Source organism: Sinocyclocheilus anshuiensis, unplaced genomic scaffold (assembly GCF_001515605.1).
Source record: "Sinocyclocheilus anshuiensis isolate Anshui unplaced genomic scaffold, SAMN03320099.WGS_v1.1 scaffold176, whole genome shotgun sequence".
NCBI classification, from domain to species: Eukaryota; Metazoa; Chordata; class Actinopteri; order Cypriniformes; family Cyprinidae; genus Sinocyclocheilus; species Sinocyclocheilus anshuiensis.
The window spans coordinates 421,181-439,542 of record NW_015555723.1 but is presented as its reverse complement, the minus strand read 5'-3'; the positions used below and the strand labels follow the sequence as shown (position 1 = coordinate 439,542).

The following is an 18,362-nucleotide window of genomic DNA, read 5'->3' as shown; positions in this document are numbered from 1 at the left end:
ACCTATGAAAATTTAGCTGGGTTAATTAAATAACTGAAGGAGAGAGAAAAGAAGGCCTAACAGGTAGACGCAAATAAAATTTGAATTTCAAATTAGAGATGGTATCTCCTGGTTAAAATTTAATGATGTTATCATTAAAATTTATGAGAGCAATTAAATTGAGTTACAATTCAATACGTATCATTGAAGCAGGGTAACCCAAACCCTAATTAGCTACAGATGAAATTAAACATTTCAGAGCATTATTGACAGTTAAGGATTGAAATCTTAATGATGTTTGTCATTAAAATTATCAGAGCAATTACAATTGAACTGATCAGCAAATATTGTTGCAATATGGAAACAGGAACTGTAATTAATTATTAACTGAAATTAAAATTTCAAATTTGTAATTAATTGTGAAATGCAAAAGGTTTCTTAGAACTTCCGGGTTACGGGTGTCACTATGGCAACGTATCCTGCAATAATTAGCGTGTGCTTACACACAGTCGATGATTATACACAGTTTACGCCCTTCATGTGAAATGGCGGCGCCTTTCACACTGAACAACCAAAAAGCACTATAACACACGTGGATTTGACCACAATTCTTACTTGATCAAGATTTCAGAATTCTCCCAAAAATAAATAGCGTTCGGATACTCTCTGAATCGTTACAGAATACACGACCCGCAAAATGAACCCAGCAGATTGCCTAATTCGTCTCCGACAGGGAGACCTTTCCATAGAGGATTACGTGGCTAAGTTCTGTGAGCTTTTCTACCAGGTAGACTTTAATGAAACCTTCCTAAAAGACATTTTTCGTTTTGGTTTAATTAAGGACATATCAAGTTTAATGTCACGCAATACTCCTCACTGGACTCCTGAAAAATAAATTTTTATTCTCATGCATAAATTAAAATGCTGTTCAATTCATCACGTGGGGGAAACGTCTTTGCAGGTTTTGTTAATAACTTCTATAAAGTTTCTTAATGCAAGTATTGGAAAAGTTATAAGGCAAAGATTAAAATATCATAGGTTCCAATAACACACAGAAAGCATATTATTTGGGAGTATATTGGTCCGATACTTTAAATGATTTTAAATGATTGTCTTTTACAATCGTCATGCAAGGTTCTTGTTTCTTTTGTTGTAAGAAAATAACGCGGGTCCGTTGGGTTTCAGGAAGGGGCAGGAAGCAGATGTTCAATGGGTCATTTGATGGTCATGTATAGATCCCGTGTTTGCAGGCCTGAGGGCATCAGTTAATTTACTCAGCCTTTTCCTGCCGGATATACTAGTTCTATTCATTGGCGATCACAAGACGTCACGAGATATCTATAGGTTATAGTCCTGATACAAAAGATCTCTGTGTTATCTCCTGATTGGATTAGTTTTTCATCACTCCTCGGAGTAGATGATGACAAGACTGACAGGAAGTCGACCCAGAATATTGGAGTCATGTGCTGGGGTAATTAGTTTAGACCTCATGATGGTTGATTCCATGGCATATCAGTGTCTGTTCGTGATCGGAATCCTACAGCATCGATATATATTTGACAGCTTGAAACTTGACAACTTTTTGTCAGCAGTGCCTGAGTACTTAAACATATTCTCACGAGAACGTGTGGCATGAGACATTTTGATCTAGTTCCTTTTTTCCTTATCTGAGAAATTGCTGAAGCATGCTGAAAGTGTTTGGTTTCAGGTTGGTTCCTTCAGGCAGTGTGTTGTGTAATAATTAACAACGAACAGAAAATTACTGACTTTTACCAAAACACATTATTGCACTGGACAGGGAAATCTGAAATGATCTTAGTATCTATATTGATTTTATGATTTAAATATGGTATAAGGATTAAAAGCGTTTTATCATGTTTCAGTGTCCTGAAATAATTCCTTTTTTAATAAACTATAATGGCTTCTTTGAGTTTTTCTTATAATATTACATTCTTTTCCTCAGATAAAAGGAGAAATCCCAAACTTGGCTGCCTGTGATTGAGAAGCATGATATTCCTATTGTGGTTGGAGTTGGTGTTTCGTTGGCATTCATCTTCATTGCCATGGCCTTTTACTCTCTGGTTCAGAAAAAGGACCCTGCAGCTGTACCTACAGGGAGGGCAGGTGATATATAATTTAAATACTAAAATCAAACCTGTGATGAGTTCATAAATAATATGATCAAGTGCATCGAAAAATGTAATATAATTTTTTTTTTTTTTCATAGCTCTGAGGGGAATATGTGGGCCTTGTAGGCATGGGGAATGTCTTGCAATGGAAAGGACATATGATAACAAGTTAGTCTTGTTGAGAGCATAAGTAAATTGTCAACATCGCGTCAACATTGCATTAATTGAATAGTGATTTTGTAACTTTCTTAATGATGGCACATTTTAGGGCATTTGAAGATGATAATTTGATGGCTGTTATTGAGCAAAACCCCAACACATCGGAGACAAGAGCGCTCCCAACAGAAGGCAGCCCATCCATCTTTATGATGGAGCCACCGTCTGATGATTTGGAAGACTGTGTCCAGTCCACCCAGGGCCTGCCAGTTATTGTGGAGACTCACCCAGAGCCTAGAGAAGAGGACCAGGTCTGAAACTTTGTTGTGTTTTTCACCTCTTTAACAAATTTTATTCCAAACATATGAAGGAGAATATCTTAACCTGACACTGAATGCCTCTTATGCTCACCAAGGCTGCCAGGCATGATCAAAAATACAATAAAAAAGTAACAAAAGTCTATAACTGGTTTCTATTTAAATATATAATTTAAAATATAATTTATTTCTGTGTTGGCAAAGCTGAATTTACAGCAGCCATTAGTCCAGTCTTCAGTGTCACATGATTCTTCAGAAATCATTCTAATAGGCATTTCTTATTATCAGTGTGAAAAACAGTTGTGCTGCTTAATATTTTTGTGAAAACCACGATTCATTTGACCGATTCAAGATTCTTAGATGAACAGAAAGTTCAAAAGAGCAGCTTTTATTTGAAATAGAAATCTTTTGTAACATTATTAACATCTTTACTCTCACTTTTGATCAATTTAATGAATCCTTGCTGAATAAAAGTTTTTAAACTGTTTTAAACTTAAGTTATTAATGAACAACAAAGTTATCATATGACCTAAGCGCATGTGTCATATGAACACTTTTATAGCAGCTTTTTGTCTTTTTTTGGAGCTTATCAGCCCCTGGTCACCATTCACTTTCGTTTTATGGAACAAAGCAGCATGATCATTCTTCAAAGTTTATCCTATTCTATAAAATTAATAGATTCACTTTGAAATTACTAGTTTTATTTCTACACATACAGCATTGCAGTCTTTGGGACTCCAGACATAAAGAAAGTACAGTCAGTCTGTGGGTAAATTCACAGCTATAAATAAAGAAGTAACAGTTACTTATTTTCTTTTTAACAATATTCTGTTTTTTTTCATTAATACTGCACAGAAGGCAAGTACGCATATTCAGACGCAGGGAACAATTGCAGGTAACATTTATCATTCATCAAGTTTATAAACACTGTATTTCCTCTAATGCCAAGGAATTTATAATGCTGTATTTAAGAGTAATTAAATGTATATATTAATGTATTTCTGAAAATTATAGTATTCAGCATTTTTAAGCAGTTCAAATAAGAAATGACTTCTACAAACCTAGCCATAGCATTATGTAAAATATTGTTGAAAAAGGTCTCCACAGTAATGAAGAGTAAATGCAAAGGGATAATAGAACTTAAAAGTTGTAAAAAGGTTTTATTTGTGCACCATCTCGACTGTTACTTCCGCTCGTGCCAAAGGTTAAACCACCTTACCATTAGTTATTTCTGTGACTTGTATTGTTGAACATTAATCTTAAGATATTGGGAGTATTGTACTTCATGGGCAACAAACTGTTGTATTTTGCTTTTACATAGAAGTAAAAGTTACCAATAAATACAATTAATAAAACTAAGTCTCGTTGACTTTTTGAAGTCATGTTATAAGAAGCTGAAACACAAGTATCATGCTATTTACATAATTTTATTCAGAACAGATCATAGTGTGATAGATTAATGTGAAGTGTTATTGTCTTAGTTAATGGCTACAAATTAATGTTTTTTATTAAGATTGCTGGAAATGGTAAAGAGCCATTTAACTGTACAATTTAAACATTTTGTTGTAAAATAGATGATTTGCCATTTTATTTATTTTAACCTCTTATGTAAATGATCAGACATGCATTTTTGACAAACTACATCATATTGGAGAAAAGTGTCATAGTAATGGTGCTACAAATGGATATATTTTGCTTGGAAAAACAGGAATATTATGAGGTTACATTCATTCATATCAAAGATCATAAATGAATACAACAGTGAACACTCTGTAACAAAGAAAAAATAACTGGCCATCACAGATCCACAGCTCAAGAAATTACTTATTTCAAGTTGAACAGTGCATTAGAATTTACAGAACAGATATGAGGCAGCAGATACAATTAATTTTTCAGCATCATAAAATGTACGGAATACTATTTTTATTTATTTATTGACAATGAATTAAAGCTAAATGTTTATTTGGCCTGTGATGGACTGGTCATCCGTCCAGGGTGTTTCCATGGGATAGACTACAATGACCTTTCATAGGACAACCAGTTTGGAAAATGGATTGATGGTTGTTTGGCAATATGAATGCCAGTAAACAAAGTAAAAAAATTATTCTATATGACTGGATCATCCTGATGATATAAAGTTACACTATTTTTTAAAGCTTTGATCAAGTAGGTAGCAAGAAATCACCAACCTTTTAGTCAATTCTCTAACTGATCCTTTGTTAAGTTCCACCCTCTTTAGTTATGAGATTACCATAAACAGCATGCTTTTCAGTAAAATATGCTCATAAAGTGGGCAGGAATGTATTGTGGCATTGTATTATAAAAGAACAAAAGCTGGCAGATGGCATTTTTATGGTGGAGCTTAGCAAATGGTCAATTCAATCCATAAAATTCTCATGTATGCTGTAATAAACACTTTCATAATCCAAAAATGTTAATAATATTGAAATACTATGAAAATCCATTCTTCAGTCACCTTGTTACAAATAACTACTCTAATAATTGTCATTACTAATTCATTTCTGATTTACAAGATAATTCGTTTTCATTCACATCTGTAAATAGAAGTCAAATTTTTGATCAGTGATTTAAAACTTCAAAACTTTAAAAGATTCCACAAGTACATTGTGCTAAAGTTCACCGTGAGATGTCCTCTGTTGTTTGTAATCTGATGGAGGAGTATGGAAAGATACATAAGGACACCATTTTGTATTGAGGCAAACCAGTTTCTTCAAAGTAGCAGAGTTTACTATATCAAAACCTGTCTTCCCCCCAAATGTACTGGGCTTCCAGTACTCAGGGGAGCAAATAGGATTTCCCATGAGGCCTTTTAGGGAAAATGGGGCCCCCATTTCCACCATGCTTTCACCAAATATCACACCAGGTCGTGTCTTCTCTAGCAAAAGAGCTGGGTAGAACTCCAGAGCATCAATATGACCATACAGTTTCTCTAGTTCTTTAGCCATCTCTTTTTCTCCTGTAAAACATAAAAACATAAATATTACTGTGGCCTGGTGGGTAGTTCATGTGTTGAGTGATAACCACCCACTCACATTGTGTAAACATGAAGTGTTTAGTTCCACCCAAAAATTAAAATGAGCTGAAAATTTATTTACCCTCAGGACAGTAGATGAGTTTGTTTCTTCATCAGAACAGATTTAGCATTGCTCACCAGTGGATCCTCTCCAGTGAATGGGTGCCGTCAAAATAAGACTTCAAACAGCTGATAAAAACATCACAAAAATCCACAAGCTATCTACTTAACTCTAGTCCATCAATTAATGTCTTGTGAAGAGAAATGCTGTGTATTTGTAAGAAATAGGGGTGGAAAGGTTCTCGGTAAAAAATCGAACCGTATGGTTCTCCACTCTGTTCGGCACGCACTTGCACCGCAGTTCAACTTAAAAATGACAACGCATCTGTAAAATGGTTTGTTAAAAATAACAACACATAAAACAGTTCAGTTAATGTATGTTTCTGTCGATGGCTATGCATTCTGGCTTCCCAATACATAACAACAGTTCAATGTGAGTGCCGTATGCTGGAATATGACCAGTCATTGATGCCGTCATCACCCGGGTGTTGATAGCGCACGCACGCACGCACGCACGCATGTGAGACCTGAACAGCACACTTTAAACTAAACTCATTTAAGCCTTGCCGTTTAAATATTAAAGAGCCAGAAGACGCGAATGAGAACTCGCACGAGCCATTAGAAGATGTGTGTGCACACTCATCCGAACTCCGAAGTGCCCACGTCTCAACGTCTCACGTCGTTGACAGCAATATTACAGCAGTACAGCAGGCCAAAAGGTATCACGTTGGACACAGCTGCCATCAGACCTAACAGACTCTGAAACTGTTTGACAGTGAGTGACTGGCCTTCTCTTACTCTCCTTACGGCTGTGAGAATCGATTCGATACGAGCAGGAGACAGACGTGCCTGCATCGCCATCGAGTCCCACACCACACCTAGATAAGTGGTTCTCTGTAGTGGAGAAAGCACACTTTTCTTGGCATTTAGCCTTAACCCCAGCTCTTTCATATGGGCGAGGACGACATCTCGATGCCGAGCAACCAACTGCTCCAATTGAGCTAGTATCAACCAATCGTCGAAGTAGTTGAGTATGCAGATGCCCTGGAGTCGCAGTGGAGCCAGAGCAGCATCCACACACTTGGCGAAAGTACGAGGTGAGAGTGACAGGCCAAAGGGAAGAACCTGAGGAACTTCCAGTGCTGAGGAAGGATGGATATATGGAAGTATGCGTCCTTGAGATCTATCGTAACAAACCAGTCCTCAGACCTGATTTGAGACACGATCTGTTTGATAGTGAGCATCTTGAACCGAAGGCGTTTGATAGCGCGGTTCAGCAGATGCAGATCTATGATCGGACGCAACCCCCCATCCTTTTTCGGAACGATGAAGTAACAGCTGTAGAACCCGGACTCTCTCGAGAGAGAGAGGAGGAACATGTTCTATGGCCTCCTTCCTTAAGAGAGTTTCTACTTCTTGTTCCAAAAAAACGAGGTGGTTGAGAACCGAATTGAATTCTGTAGTCTGCAGGACCCATTGTGTGACATTTGGCAGAAGTTTCCACGCTGCCAGAAAGTCTACTAAGGGAACCAGCCTCTCGAGGCTGGCCTCTGGTGTGGCTAGAGGAGTTACTTCGGAGCCCTGAAGCTTGGCCGAGGTCTTCTTAGACAGAATAAAGGTCCGCAGATCCGCTTTCTGTCTGGAAGACCCAGACCGAGAGCGTCGCCCCCACCCCCTACTTTCTGCGGGGGGGTACGAGTTGTGACGCTCTGTTTCTAGGTCTGGCGATATGAGGAGCTAGATGGCTGGGGCTGCTCTCGTTCAGCAGCCCCGTGGACCTGGGAATGACGGGGGAGGAAGTGCTGGAATGCCTCCGTTTGCTTCCTCGCCTCCTTAAACCTATCGACGACATTGTTTACTGTGTCGCCGAAGAGGCCAGAGGGCGAGAGTGGGGTATCCAGGAGGAAGAATCTGTTCTTGTCTTGCATATCGGACAGATTCAACCACAGATGCCTCTCCGTGGCTACCAGTGCTGCCATTGAACGGCCGATTGCTCTGGCCATTTCCTTGGTGGCCCAGAGGGACAAATCTGTGGCCCGACGCAGTCAGTCTAACTGGCCTGGTGGGAAGCTTTGGGGCCTTCAAGGACGATGCTGAAGATGGGGAGAGATAGCTCGCGAGCATCTGCTCCACCGCTGGCATCGCCCCATATCCCTTCTCATTCAACCCCACAATATTAGAAAAGTTTGTGACGGTGGGGCTGAAGAAATGGGACGAGAATGGTTTATCCCACGATCTCGACACCTCAGTGTGGAGATCAGGGAAAAATGGAAGGCCCCGGCATGAAGGCTGCGATCTAGCACGCAAGAAACATTCGTCCAATTTACTCTTGGGATGAACTTCCTTCTCCTCTGCTGGCCAGTCGATGTTTAATTTGGCTACAGCATGAATCACAACTTCCACGAGCTCCTCATACGCAAGGGACTGTGGTGGCGACTGCACAGTCTCCTCTGTGTCGACGCTCATCACATCAACCTCCTCAGAGGAAGATAGATGAAGCATCTGGCTCCCTTTCCGGGGGAAGAAACCACAGCGTGTGCTTCCGAACCCTGAGAGGGAGCAGTGGATCTAGCGGGAGAGGACCGAGATAAGGACGAGCCTGTCTCGGATCCCTCCGCTAAATCAACTTGCGATCCCCATGACAACAGTCTGCACTGTGCCTCGGCAGCAGTGGGACCGGATCAAACGGGATGACCCGTTATCATCGAAGACGGCTCCTCTCGAGAGCTGATCGTGCATGCTCCACTCCCAAACAAACAACACACAGATCGTGTTTATCCCCACCCGCAAGATAGCATTGGGCAGGGAGGAACACATCGTCTGAAGTGCCATTCGCGCGCCACTTTCTTTGATTTTTCTTTACACTTTGACATTGTAACTTGTCTAACAGAGTGTTTTTCTGATTGACTGATGCTTTGCAAACATTCACACACAACACAATGCGCTCGCTGAAGAGCAGAAGCTAACATGCGCTTTGCCGGAAGCGCTTTTATGCTTCCTGGTTGCTCATGTCACCCCGCTCGTGACGTCTCACTTCTCTATTGGACTGATTCCACACGTGCTTCAGAACGCAGAGGCTGCAGTTGGTGCAGTTATAACAACCTGGAGCTCAACACGCTCAAAACAGTGGAGATGATAGTGCACTCCCCCCACTCATCATCATGAATAGCACTGTAGCAGCAGTAGAGTCATTCAGGTTCCTGGGCACCACCATTTCTCAGGACCTGAAGTGGGACAATCACATTGACTCTATTGTAAAAAAAAAAAAAGGCCTAGCAGAGGTTGTACTTCCTTCGCCAGCTGAGGAAGTTCAACCTGCCACAGGAACTGCTCATACAGTTCTACTCGGCCATCATTGAGTCCGTCCTGTGTTCATCTATAACTGTTTGGTTTGGCTTAGCTACCAAATCAGACATCAGGAAACTACAACGGACAGTCAGGACTGCTGAGAGGATTATTGGTGCCCCCCTGCCCACCCTTCAAGAACTTTACACCTCCAGAGTGAGGAAAAGGGCTGGCAAAATCACTATGGACCCCACACACCCAGCACACTCCCTCTTTGAACTGTTGTCCTCTGGCCGGCGCTACAGACAACTGTGCACCAAAATGGCCAGACACAAGAACAGTTTTTTCCCCAGGCCATATCCCACCTGAACAACCGGACCAGAGTCGTGTGGATTACTTGTGAATTCTTGTGATGTTTTTATCAGCTGTTTTGACTCTCATTCTGACGGCACCCATTCACTGCAGAGGATCCAATGATGAGCAATTGATGTAAAGCTAAATTTTTTTTTAAATATGTTGAAATGAAGAAGCAAAATCTACATTTTGGATGGCGTGAGTAAATTTTCAGCAAATTTTAATTTTTGGTATAATCCAAAAATCCAAACTTGACCCTGAATTTTCAGCATGTTCTCATTTATCTTATTACACCATTAAAAATAATGATCAGCTACATTCAGAACCTCATAAAAAAAGACACAGTCAAGAGTGAAATCAAGAAATCACAAGAAGCTCTCTACAGGCATCAATGATGATGATTTGCCTTCCCTTGTGATTTAATTTGAAAATGAAGCTTTAAAAGGGGTAGAACAATACCTGTGAATTCTGAGAAAGACGTGTAGGGTTTCAGATTGAATCTCTTGCGATATTCATTAAAGGGCTGAAGTCGGAGCTCCCTAGATTCAATGATGACCCCCTCAGCTACTTTGCGCACCACTGGGTGAATATTATGACCACCTCCAATCTGTCACAACACAAAGAGATTTATGATTAAAAATACAAAAGAAGCTATCTTTAACCTTAATTACTTACAAAAAAAACATTAATTTAATGCTGTACATTAAAATCAGTAGTGAAATTATATTTTAATCTATTAAAAATAAGTAAACATTTATATTAACTAAAAATATATATAATACCATGTATGTTATGTATATTGTATGTAGGAATTTTGGAATGTGGAATTAAGTGTTGCCCAACATCTGTTCAGGATCTACAGAGCTTTTGTTGATATTCTGCAGACACACATTCAGTGTGATCCTACCTATTAGCCTGATTATGCTATGATGAAAAAGGCTTTCTGTTTATCTAAAAGAAATCAATATCAATCAGATTAAACCTCACACTTTAATTGTAAACACGTCAAATACTTCTACCTAAACTTGTTCACTTCCTCACTCTCATGCTCTCACGATGTACAGTATAAGGTTATTTCATTTTTAGAAAAATAATCCTTGTGAGTACATATGGATAACCACGCAAAATGAACACAACTGTAATCCATACGACCCCAGCTGATTAATCAATTCAGTCTTCTAAAGCCAACGGGTACGTGTGTAAGAGCAAATTACTAATATTTTAAACTTTACAACTATAAACCATCGCTTCAGACTAACTGTCAAAAATGGGGTTATTTCACGCTTGATGTGAACATCAGAACATTGTAAAGTGTAATATAAGCACTTTGTGAAACATGCTTGGAAAGTGAGGTCCTCTGTGTTTCACACTACTTCTCATGCGAGTTTCATGCTTACATCCCAATTCACAACGTACTGACGTTTATGCCAAGTGTGAACAGTTGGCCAAAAACATACGTTACATAGAGTCACAGAAATTGATTTTTTAAAATAAAAATCTCCACAGAAGAAAGTCTTCTACATTTGGGATGGCATGAGGGTGAGTAAATGATGAGAGAATTTTCATTTTTGGTTGGAGTATCTCTTGACCCACTGCAATAAAACACTCACAGACATGTCTGAAACAACGAGGGGGGTAAACTCATTGGAAATGCCCCTTGAAATGACAAAAACAGACCAAGACCTAAGAACCTACTTACATCCCAGACACAGCCTAAGGGTCATTGCACCTCATTATGAAACAGGGTTTCTTTGTTTCTCTTTTGGAACAGATGTTTAAGTCATTAAATTCTCCCCCACAGCCCTCATGGTGCCATTACCTGTCCTGCGGGTTGGGTTGAGAAGGCATCCACCAGCTTCTCCACCCCGTAGTGGGTGAGGATAGAGGTGTTGAACAGGAACTGAGGGTAGTGAATCTCTTCTCCAGCGATGTGGAAGCTGTCAGGCATGAGCGGGTGCCAGTGGTAAAGCTGATTGAACTCCACAGCAATGCGGTTCTGGTACTGGAACGGTGAGGTGAATAGCAGCGCGGGATCAAAGTGGAGCTTCAGCCGGTAACCACTCAGATGTTGCACATAGTCCTCGATCACAATACGAATGGTCTCACCTTGATTTAATTGAGTCAAAATTTGAACATTCAATTTTTTATCGAATTAGTAAATACAAGCATTATGTAAAGTGTTGCACAGTGGAGAACTGTGAGCACTTTTGAAAAACCTACAGTAGATGGATCAGCATGTTTTTCAGTTTTTGAAAAAAATGATCACATAACAGATTTGAATATAATATAATATCATATAATATAATAATCTTCATAAAGGAATAAGGCACCAGGGTTGTAGAAAATTCAGAATTTAGGAATTGACTTTCAATTCAATTTCAATTCAAATAATTTTATGTAATGTTTTTACTAAAAAATATACTTTTAAATACTATTTTATATAATAAAAATTATTATATTTTTTAATTATATATAGATTTTCATTTTTATATAATTCAACATAATATAAACTTATTATATAATGATAATATTATTTTTATAGAAATCATAGACAACTTTAAATATAAAAAAGCAACACTTAGAACAATAAAACTTTTTTGTTTTTAATTAATTGCAATTCTAATTAACTGGAATTTAAATGGCATTCTTATTTAAATTATAAGCAGGGATGGGTAGTATATCAGATACATGTATTTCAAATACGTATTTGAAATTATTATTGAAATTACATTTAGTATTTTAACACCTTTGGGAAAAAATCAAAGGTTATTTGTATTTAAATAAATTTAAGATTAGTATTTTTCTATTTTCACATTTACATAAAATAGTGCTAGTCAACCTCTTTATCAGGGTGCCGATTTTGTGCATCAACTAGTTCAGACATGCCCCCTTCCCCCAACACCAACATGAGCTGCAGCTGTACAGTCATGGCCAAAAGTTTTGGCAGTGACATAAATTTTGTGTTTTGCAAAGTTTGCTGCTTAAGCTGTTGTGGTGTTCATTCACATTGGGCCTCATTTACGAAACGAACGTACGACAGAAAATTGGGTGTACGGTCCTTTCAACGCAAAACTTGGAATTTATCAATATGGACGTGAGTGGTGGCTACGATCAAATATCACGTCTGGTTTTAGCTCGTGTACGCAAGTTTTTGAGTTACCTGAACTTGCGCGCAGCATAGTAAATACAGTGGAGAATTGTAGAATGACAGCATTTTGCTCATTTTTACCCCTCTCTTCCGTGGGGTGACGAGCCGTTCTCATGAGACTGTTTACTTTAGTTTATTATTACATCCAACAACAGAACACCTCAATCGCTTAGGAGCCATTCTTGTCTACTCCTGCTCCAGCGTCAAAACAATGGCGGACTGATGACAGCTCACTCGGCGGGTCTAAGGTAAGACGCCAGTCCAGTCTGTGCTGAAACGCTACTGTCAATCAAACAATCGTGGGACAGCCTGGGACTGTGTGACGTCACACAGACAGGCATCTGAGAATGGCTTGATATGAGAAAGGGGAAATGATTTAATGAGATATAAAAAAACAACACTGGGTGGATCTTTATCATTATAGGGTGGTTGTGTACACACTGCCAACACACATTTCAGTTCCAACAACTTGTAAAAGTGCATGTCGCATCCGATGACCCCTTTAAAGCTTGACCCTGAATTTTCAGCATGTTCTCATTTATCTTATTACACCATTAAAAATAATGATCAGCTACATTCAGAACCTCATAAAAAAAGACACAGTCAAGAGTGAAATCAAGAAATCACAAGAAGCTCTCTACAGGCATCAATGATGATGATTTGCCTTCCCTTGTGATTTAATTTGAAAATGAAGCTTTAAAAGGGGTAGAACAATACCTGTGAATTCTGAGAAAGACGTGTAGGGTTTCAGATTGAATCTCTTGCGATATTCATTAAAGGGCTGAAGTCGGAGCTCCCTAGATTCAATGATGACCCCCTCAGCTACTTTGCGCACCACTGGGTGAATATTATGACCACCTCCAATCTGTCACAACACAAAGAGATTTATGATTAAAAATACAAAAGAAGCTATCTTTAACCTTAATTACTTACAAAAAAAACATTAATTTAATGCTGTACATTAAAATCAGTAGTGAAATTATATTTTAATCTATTAAAAATAAGTAAACATTTATATTAACTAAAAATATATATAATACCATGTATGTTATGTATATTGTATGTAGGAATTTTGGAATGTGGAATTAAGTGTTGCCCAACATCTGTTCAGGATCTACAGAGCTTTTGTTGATATTCTGCAGACACACATTCAGTGTGATCCTACCTATTAGCCTGATTATGCTATGATGAAAAAGGCTTTCTGTTTATCTAAAAGAAATCAATATCAATCAGATTAAACCTCACACTTTAATTGTAAACACGTCAAATACTTCTACCTAAACTTGTTCACTTCCTCACTCTCATGCTCTCACGATGTACAGTATAAGGTTATTTCATTTTTAGAAAAATAATCCTTGTGAGTACATATGGATAACCACGCAAAATGAACACAACTGTAATCCATACGACCCCAGCTGATTAATCAATTCAGTCTTCTAAAGCCAACGGGTACGTGTGTAAGAGCAAATTACTAATATTTTAAACTTTACAACTATAAACCATCGCTTCAGACTAACTGTCAAAAATGGGGTTATTTCACGCTTGATGTGAACATCAGAACATTGTAAAGTGTAATATAAGCACTTTGTGAAACATGCTTGGAAAGTGAGGTCCTCTGTGTTTCACACTACTTCTCATGCGAGTTTCATGCTTACATCCCAATTCACAACGTACTGACGTTTATGCCAAGTGTGAACAGTTGGCCAAAAACATACGTTACATAGAGTCACAGAAATTGATTTTTTAAAATAAAAATCTCCACAGAAGAAAGTCTTCTACATTTGGGATGGCATGAGGGTGAGTAAATGATGAGAGAATTTTCATTTTTGGTTGGAGTATCTCTTGACCCACTGCAATAAAACACTCACAGACATGTCTGAAACAACGAGGGGGGTAAACTCATTGGAAATGCCCCTTGAAATGACAAAAACAGACCAAGACCTAAGAACCTACTTACATCCCAGACACAGCCTAAGGGTCATTGCACCTCATTATGAAACAGGGTTTCTTTGTTTCTCTTTTGGAACAGATGTTTAAGTCATTAAATTCTCCCCCACAGCCCTCATGGTGCCATTACCTGTCCTGCGGGTTGGGTTGAGAAGGCATCCACCAGCTTCTCCACCCCGTAGTGGGTGAGGATAGAGGTGTTGAACAGGAACTGAGGGTAGTGAATCTCTTCTCCAGCGATGTGGAAGCTGTCAGGCATGAGCGGGTGCCAGTGGTAAAGCTGATTGAACTCCACAGCAATGCGGTTCTGGTACTGGAACGGTGAGGTGAATAGCAGCGCGGGATCAAAGTGGAGCTTCAGCCGGTAACCACTCAGATGTTGCACATAGTCCTCGATCACAATACGAATGGTCTCACCTTGATTTAATTGAGTCAAAATTTGAACATTCAATTTTTTATCGAATTAGTAAATACAAGCATTATGTAAAGTGTTGCACAGTGGAGAACTGTGAGCACTTTTGAAAAACCTACAGTAGATGGATCAGCATGTTTTTCAGTTTTTGAAAAAAATGATCACATAACAGATTTGAATATAATATAATATCATATAATATAATAATCTTCATAAAGGAATAAGGCACCAGGGTTGTAGAAAATTCAGAATTTAGGAATTGACTTTCAATTCAATTTCAATTCAAATAATTTTATGTAATGTTTTTACTAAAAAATATACTTTTAAATACTATTTTATATAATAAAAATTATTATATTTTTTAATTATATATAGATTTTCATTTTTATATAATTCAACATAATATAAACTTATTATATAATGATAATATTATTTTTATAGAAATCATAGACAACTTTAAATATAAAAAAGCAACACTTAGAACAATAAAACTTTTTTGTTTTTAATTAATTGCAATTCTAATTAACTGGAATTTAAATGGCATTCTTATTTAAATTATAAGCAGGGATGGGTAGTATATCAGATACATGTATTTCAAATACGTATTTGAAATTATTATTGAAATTACATTTAGTATTTTAACACCTTTGGGAAAAAATCAAAGGTTATTTGTATTTAAATAAATTTAAGATTAGTATTTTTCTATTTTCACATTTACAGTGCTAGTCGCTAGTCAACCTCTTTATCAGGGTGCCGATTTTGTGCATCAACTAGTTCAGACATGCCCCCAACACCAACCACCAACATGAGCTGCAGCTGTACAGTCATGGCCAAAAGTTTTGGCAGTGACATAAATTTTGTGTTTTGCAAAGTTTGCTGCTTAAGCTGTTGTGGTGTTCATTCACATTGGGCCTCATTTACGAAACGAACGTACGACAGAAAATTGGGTGTACGGTCCTTTCAACGCAAAACTTGGAATTTATCAATATGGACGTGAGTGGTGGCTACGATCAAATATCACGTCTGGTTTTAGCTCGTGTACGCAAGTTTTTGAGTTACCTGAACTTGCGCGCAGCATAGTAAATACAGTGGAGAATTGTAGAATGACAGCATTTTGCTCATTTTTAAACTAATTTTTGCTCATAAAGCTCATTAGTCGATCGTTAACCAGTAAGATTAGAATGTCTTTTTTGTTGTTGTGTTGTACAGGGTTTAGCTTTATATGCACGAATAGCAGCGTAAACAAGAACATGAGGATTCAATCGTCGCATCATGCACCTGCAGCGCTTCTGTGAAAGGAGAAAAACAGAAATTAAGTCTATAAAAGGAATACAATAAATAGGATCACACAAAATATATAATAGGCCATAATATAATTAACAGATTAACAAAAGGGAAAAAAAAAACTGTGCAACAAGTAGGCTATAGGCTACGCTCGTTTTTGTGCACTCTTAATGCATTTTATTTCTATTCTTTATATCTTTATTTGATTTAATCAATCTGATTGCACAGGCGCCTCACGCACACACAAACAACATTAGTTCTACCGTTGCCTGACATTTCAGCCATTCATTATCAAACTAAAATGCAGTCAACCAAACATAAAAGTAACACTGTTTATTTTAAAAGGTCTGCTGTAAAATCAGCGTGCAGCGCCCAAACAAATATTTTTGTGCACGTGAAGGATTTTACATGGATATTAGAACATGACTGAAGTATAAAGCCATGTTTAGGCTACATAATGAATAATAGGCTAGTTATGCAAACAAATGTTACAAATATGGCAAAAATATAAACACTTGGATTCTTGTGGTATGAGACAGGCTCGTGAGCCCAATGCCAGTTCAGTTTTGCTTGACATTTGTATGCTGTTTATAATGAATGCCACTATAGCCTAATTTGGGTTTTATTTTATAGTTTAAAATATAATTTTATAACTACTTATTTTTCATTCTTGTTCTGTTCTGAATACCGTTAAATTTAAAATACTTGCTGTAGAGTGAGGGGAACTAAATAGGCTGTTTATATTTACCAGTATTTTAATATACATATAAATTACATATATTAATGTAGCCTAATTGTTCTGAATTACAAGGTTAACGGGTGTTTTTGGAGTAAGATCAATTTCTCTTTTTCACGAGATTACTTCCTCTTTTTGGCCGGGTTTCTTTCTCCGTGTCGTAAACTCTAGGGGCGAGGCTTCTAAACCGGGGTGTTTTTAGGGGAGTGATATTCAAATGACGATTGTTTTCTGACGCCACATTTATCATGCGAACATTCGTACGATGAGATTGGCGGCATACGAATGTTTAATGAATCACATGTGAACTCTGTCAATAAGCTGATTTGTGCGCACGGATCTGCGCTTGTTTCTACGTTAGATTGATAAATAAGACCCATTGTTTCTAGATTATTGTGTAGAGTGATCAGATGCATTTTAAATAATTGCTAAAAGCTTCATTGGCCAAAAAATTAACTTTCATTTTCAAATTTCACTGTTTTTTGACTGACTGATTGCTATAAAAGGAGGGAAGAAGCGCTTCCAATCATTGTGTTCTTGTTAGCAATGGTTACCTCCAAAGAAACACGTGAAGCCATCATCGTGTTGCATCAAAATGGCCTCACATGCAAGGAAATTGCTACAAAGAATATTGCACCTGAAACAACCATTTACTGTATCATCAAGAACATCAAGGAGAGAGGTTCGAGTTCGACTGCAGTGAAGAAGTCTTCAGGACATCCCAGAGTGTCCAGCAAGCGCCAGGACGTCTCCTCCTGAGTCAGCTATAGAATAGTGTCACCAGCAGTGCAGAGCTTGCTCAGGAATGGCAGCAGGTTGGTGTGAGAGCATCTGCACGCACAGTGAGGCCAAGACTTTTGAACAACTGCCTGCTGTCAAGAAGGGCAGCAAAGTCAATTCTCTCCAAGAAAAATGTCAAAGACAGACTGAAATTCTGCAGGAAGTACAAGGATTGGACAGCAGAAGACTGGTGCAAAGTTATTTTCTCTGATGAAGCTCCCTTCCGACTGTTTGGGACATCTGGAAAATCGATTGTTCGGAGAAGAATAAATGAGAGCTACCATGAGTCCTGTGTTGTGCGAACAGTGAAGCATCCTGAGAACATCCATGTGTGGGGTTGCTTTTCAACCAAGGCAGTTGGCTCTTTCATAATTCTGCCCAAAATCACTGCCAGGAATAAAGAATGGTATCAAACGTCCTGCAAGAGGACTTCTTCCAACGATCCATGAGCAATTTAGTGATGATCCGTGAGCCCACAAATTGTGATCAACTCTGAGAACTAATAAGGCAAAAATGGATCGCCATCAGTCAGGATTCGGCCCAGAAGCTAATATCCAGCATGCCAGAGCGAATTGCAGCGGTTATAAAGAACAAGGGTCAACACTGTAGATATTGACTCATTTTTTATATTTATTTATTTTTCCAATAAAAGCCTTTAAAACTTCTGATATGCTTATCATTGTTTTTCAGTATACCATAGAAACATGTGGAAAAATAATCTACAAATACTGAAGCAGCAAA

At 38.1% G+C, this 18,362-nt stretch overlaps 1 protein-coding gene and 1 pseudogene across 1 annotated transcript in view; one reads left to right on the top strand and one right to left on the bottom strand.

Annotated features, from left to right (window-relative positions):
* The window catches only part of LOC107672525 (hemicentin-1-like), a 31,028-nt pseudogene extending 28,447 nt beyond the window's left edge, over nucleotides 1-2,581 (top strand).
* Nucleotides 2,582-4,153: 1,572 nt separating this feature from the next.
* ptgs1 (prostaglandin-endoperoxide synthase 1) overlaps nucleotides 4,154-18,362 on the bottom strand; it is a 31,923-nt gene continuing 17,714 nt past the window's right edge. The window contains exons 9-11 of the mRNA XM_016465826.1: nucleotides 14,540-14,826; nucleotides 13,180-13,327; nucleotides 4,154-5,558 (exon numbers count right to left, since the gene is read on the bottom strand). Of these exons, the coding sequence (XP_016321312.1) occupies nucleotides 5,212-5,558; nucleotides 13,180-13,327; nucleotides 14,540-14,826 (782 nt within the window). The 3' untranslated portion in view covers nucleotides 4,154-5,211. The remainder of the gene's footprint in view (nucleotides 5,559-13,179; nucleotides 13,328-14,539; nucleotides 14,827-18,362) is intronic.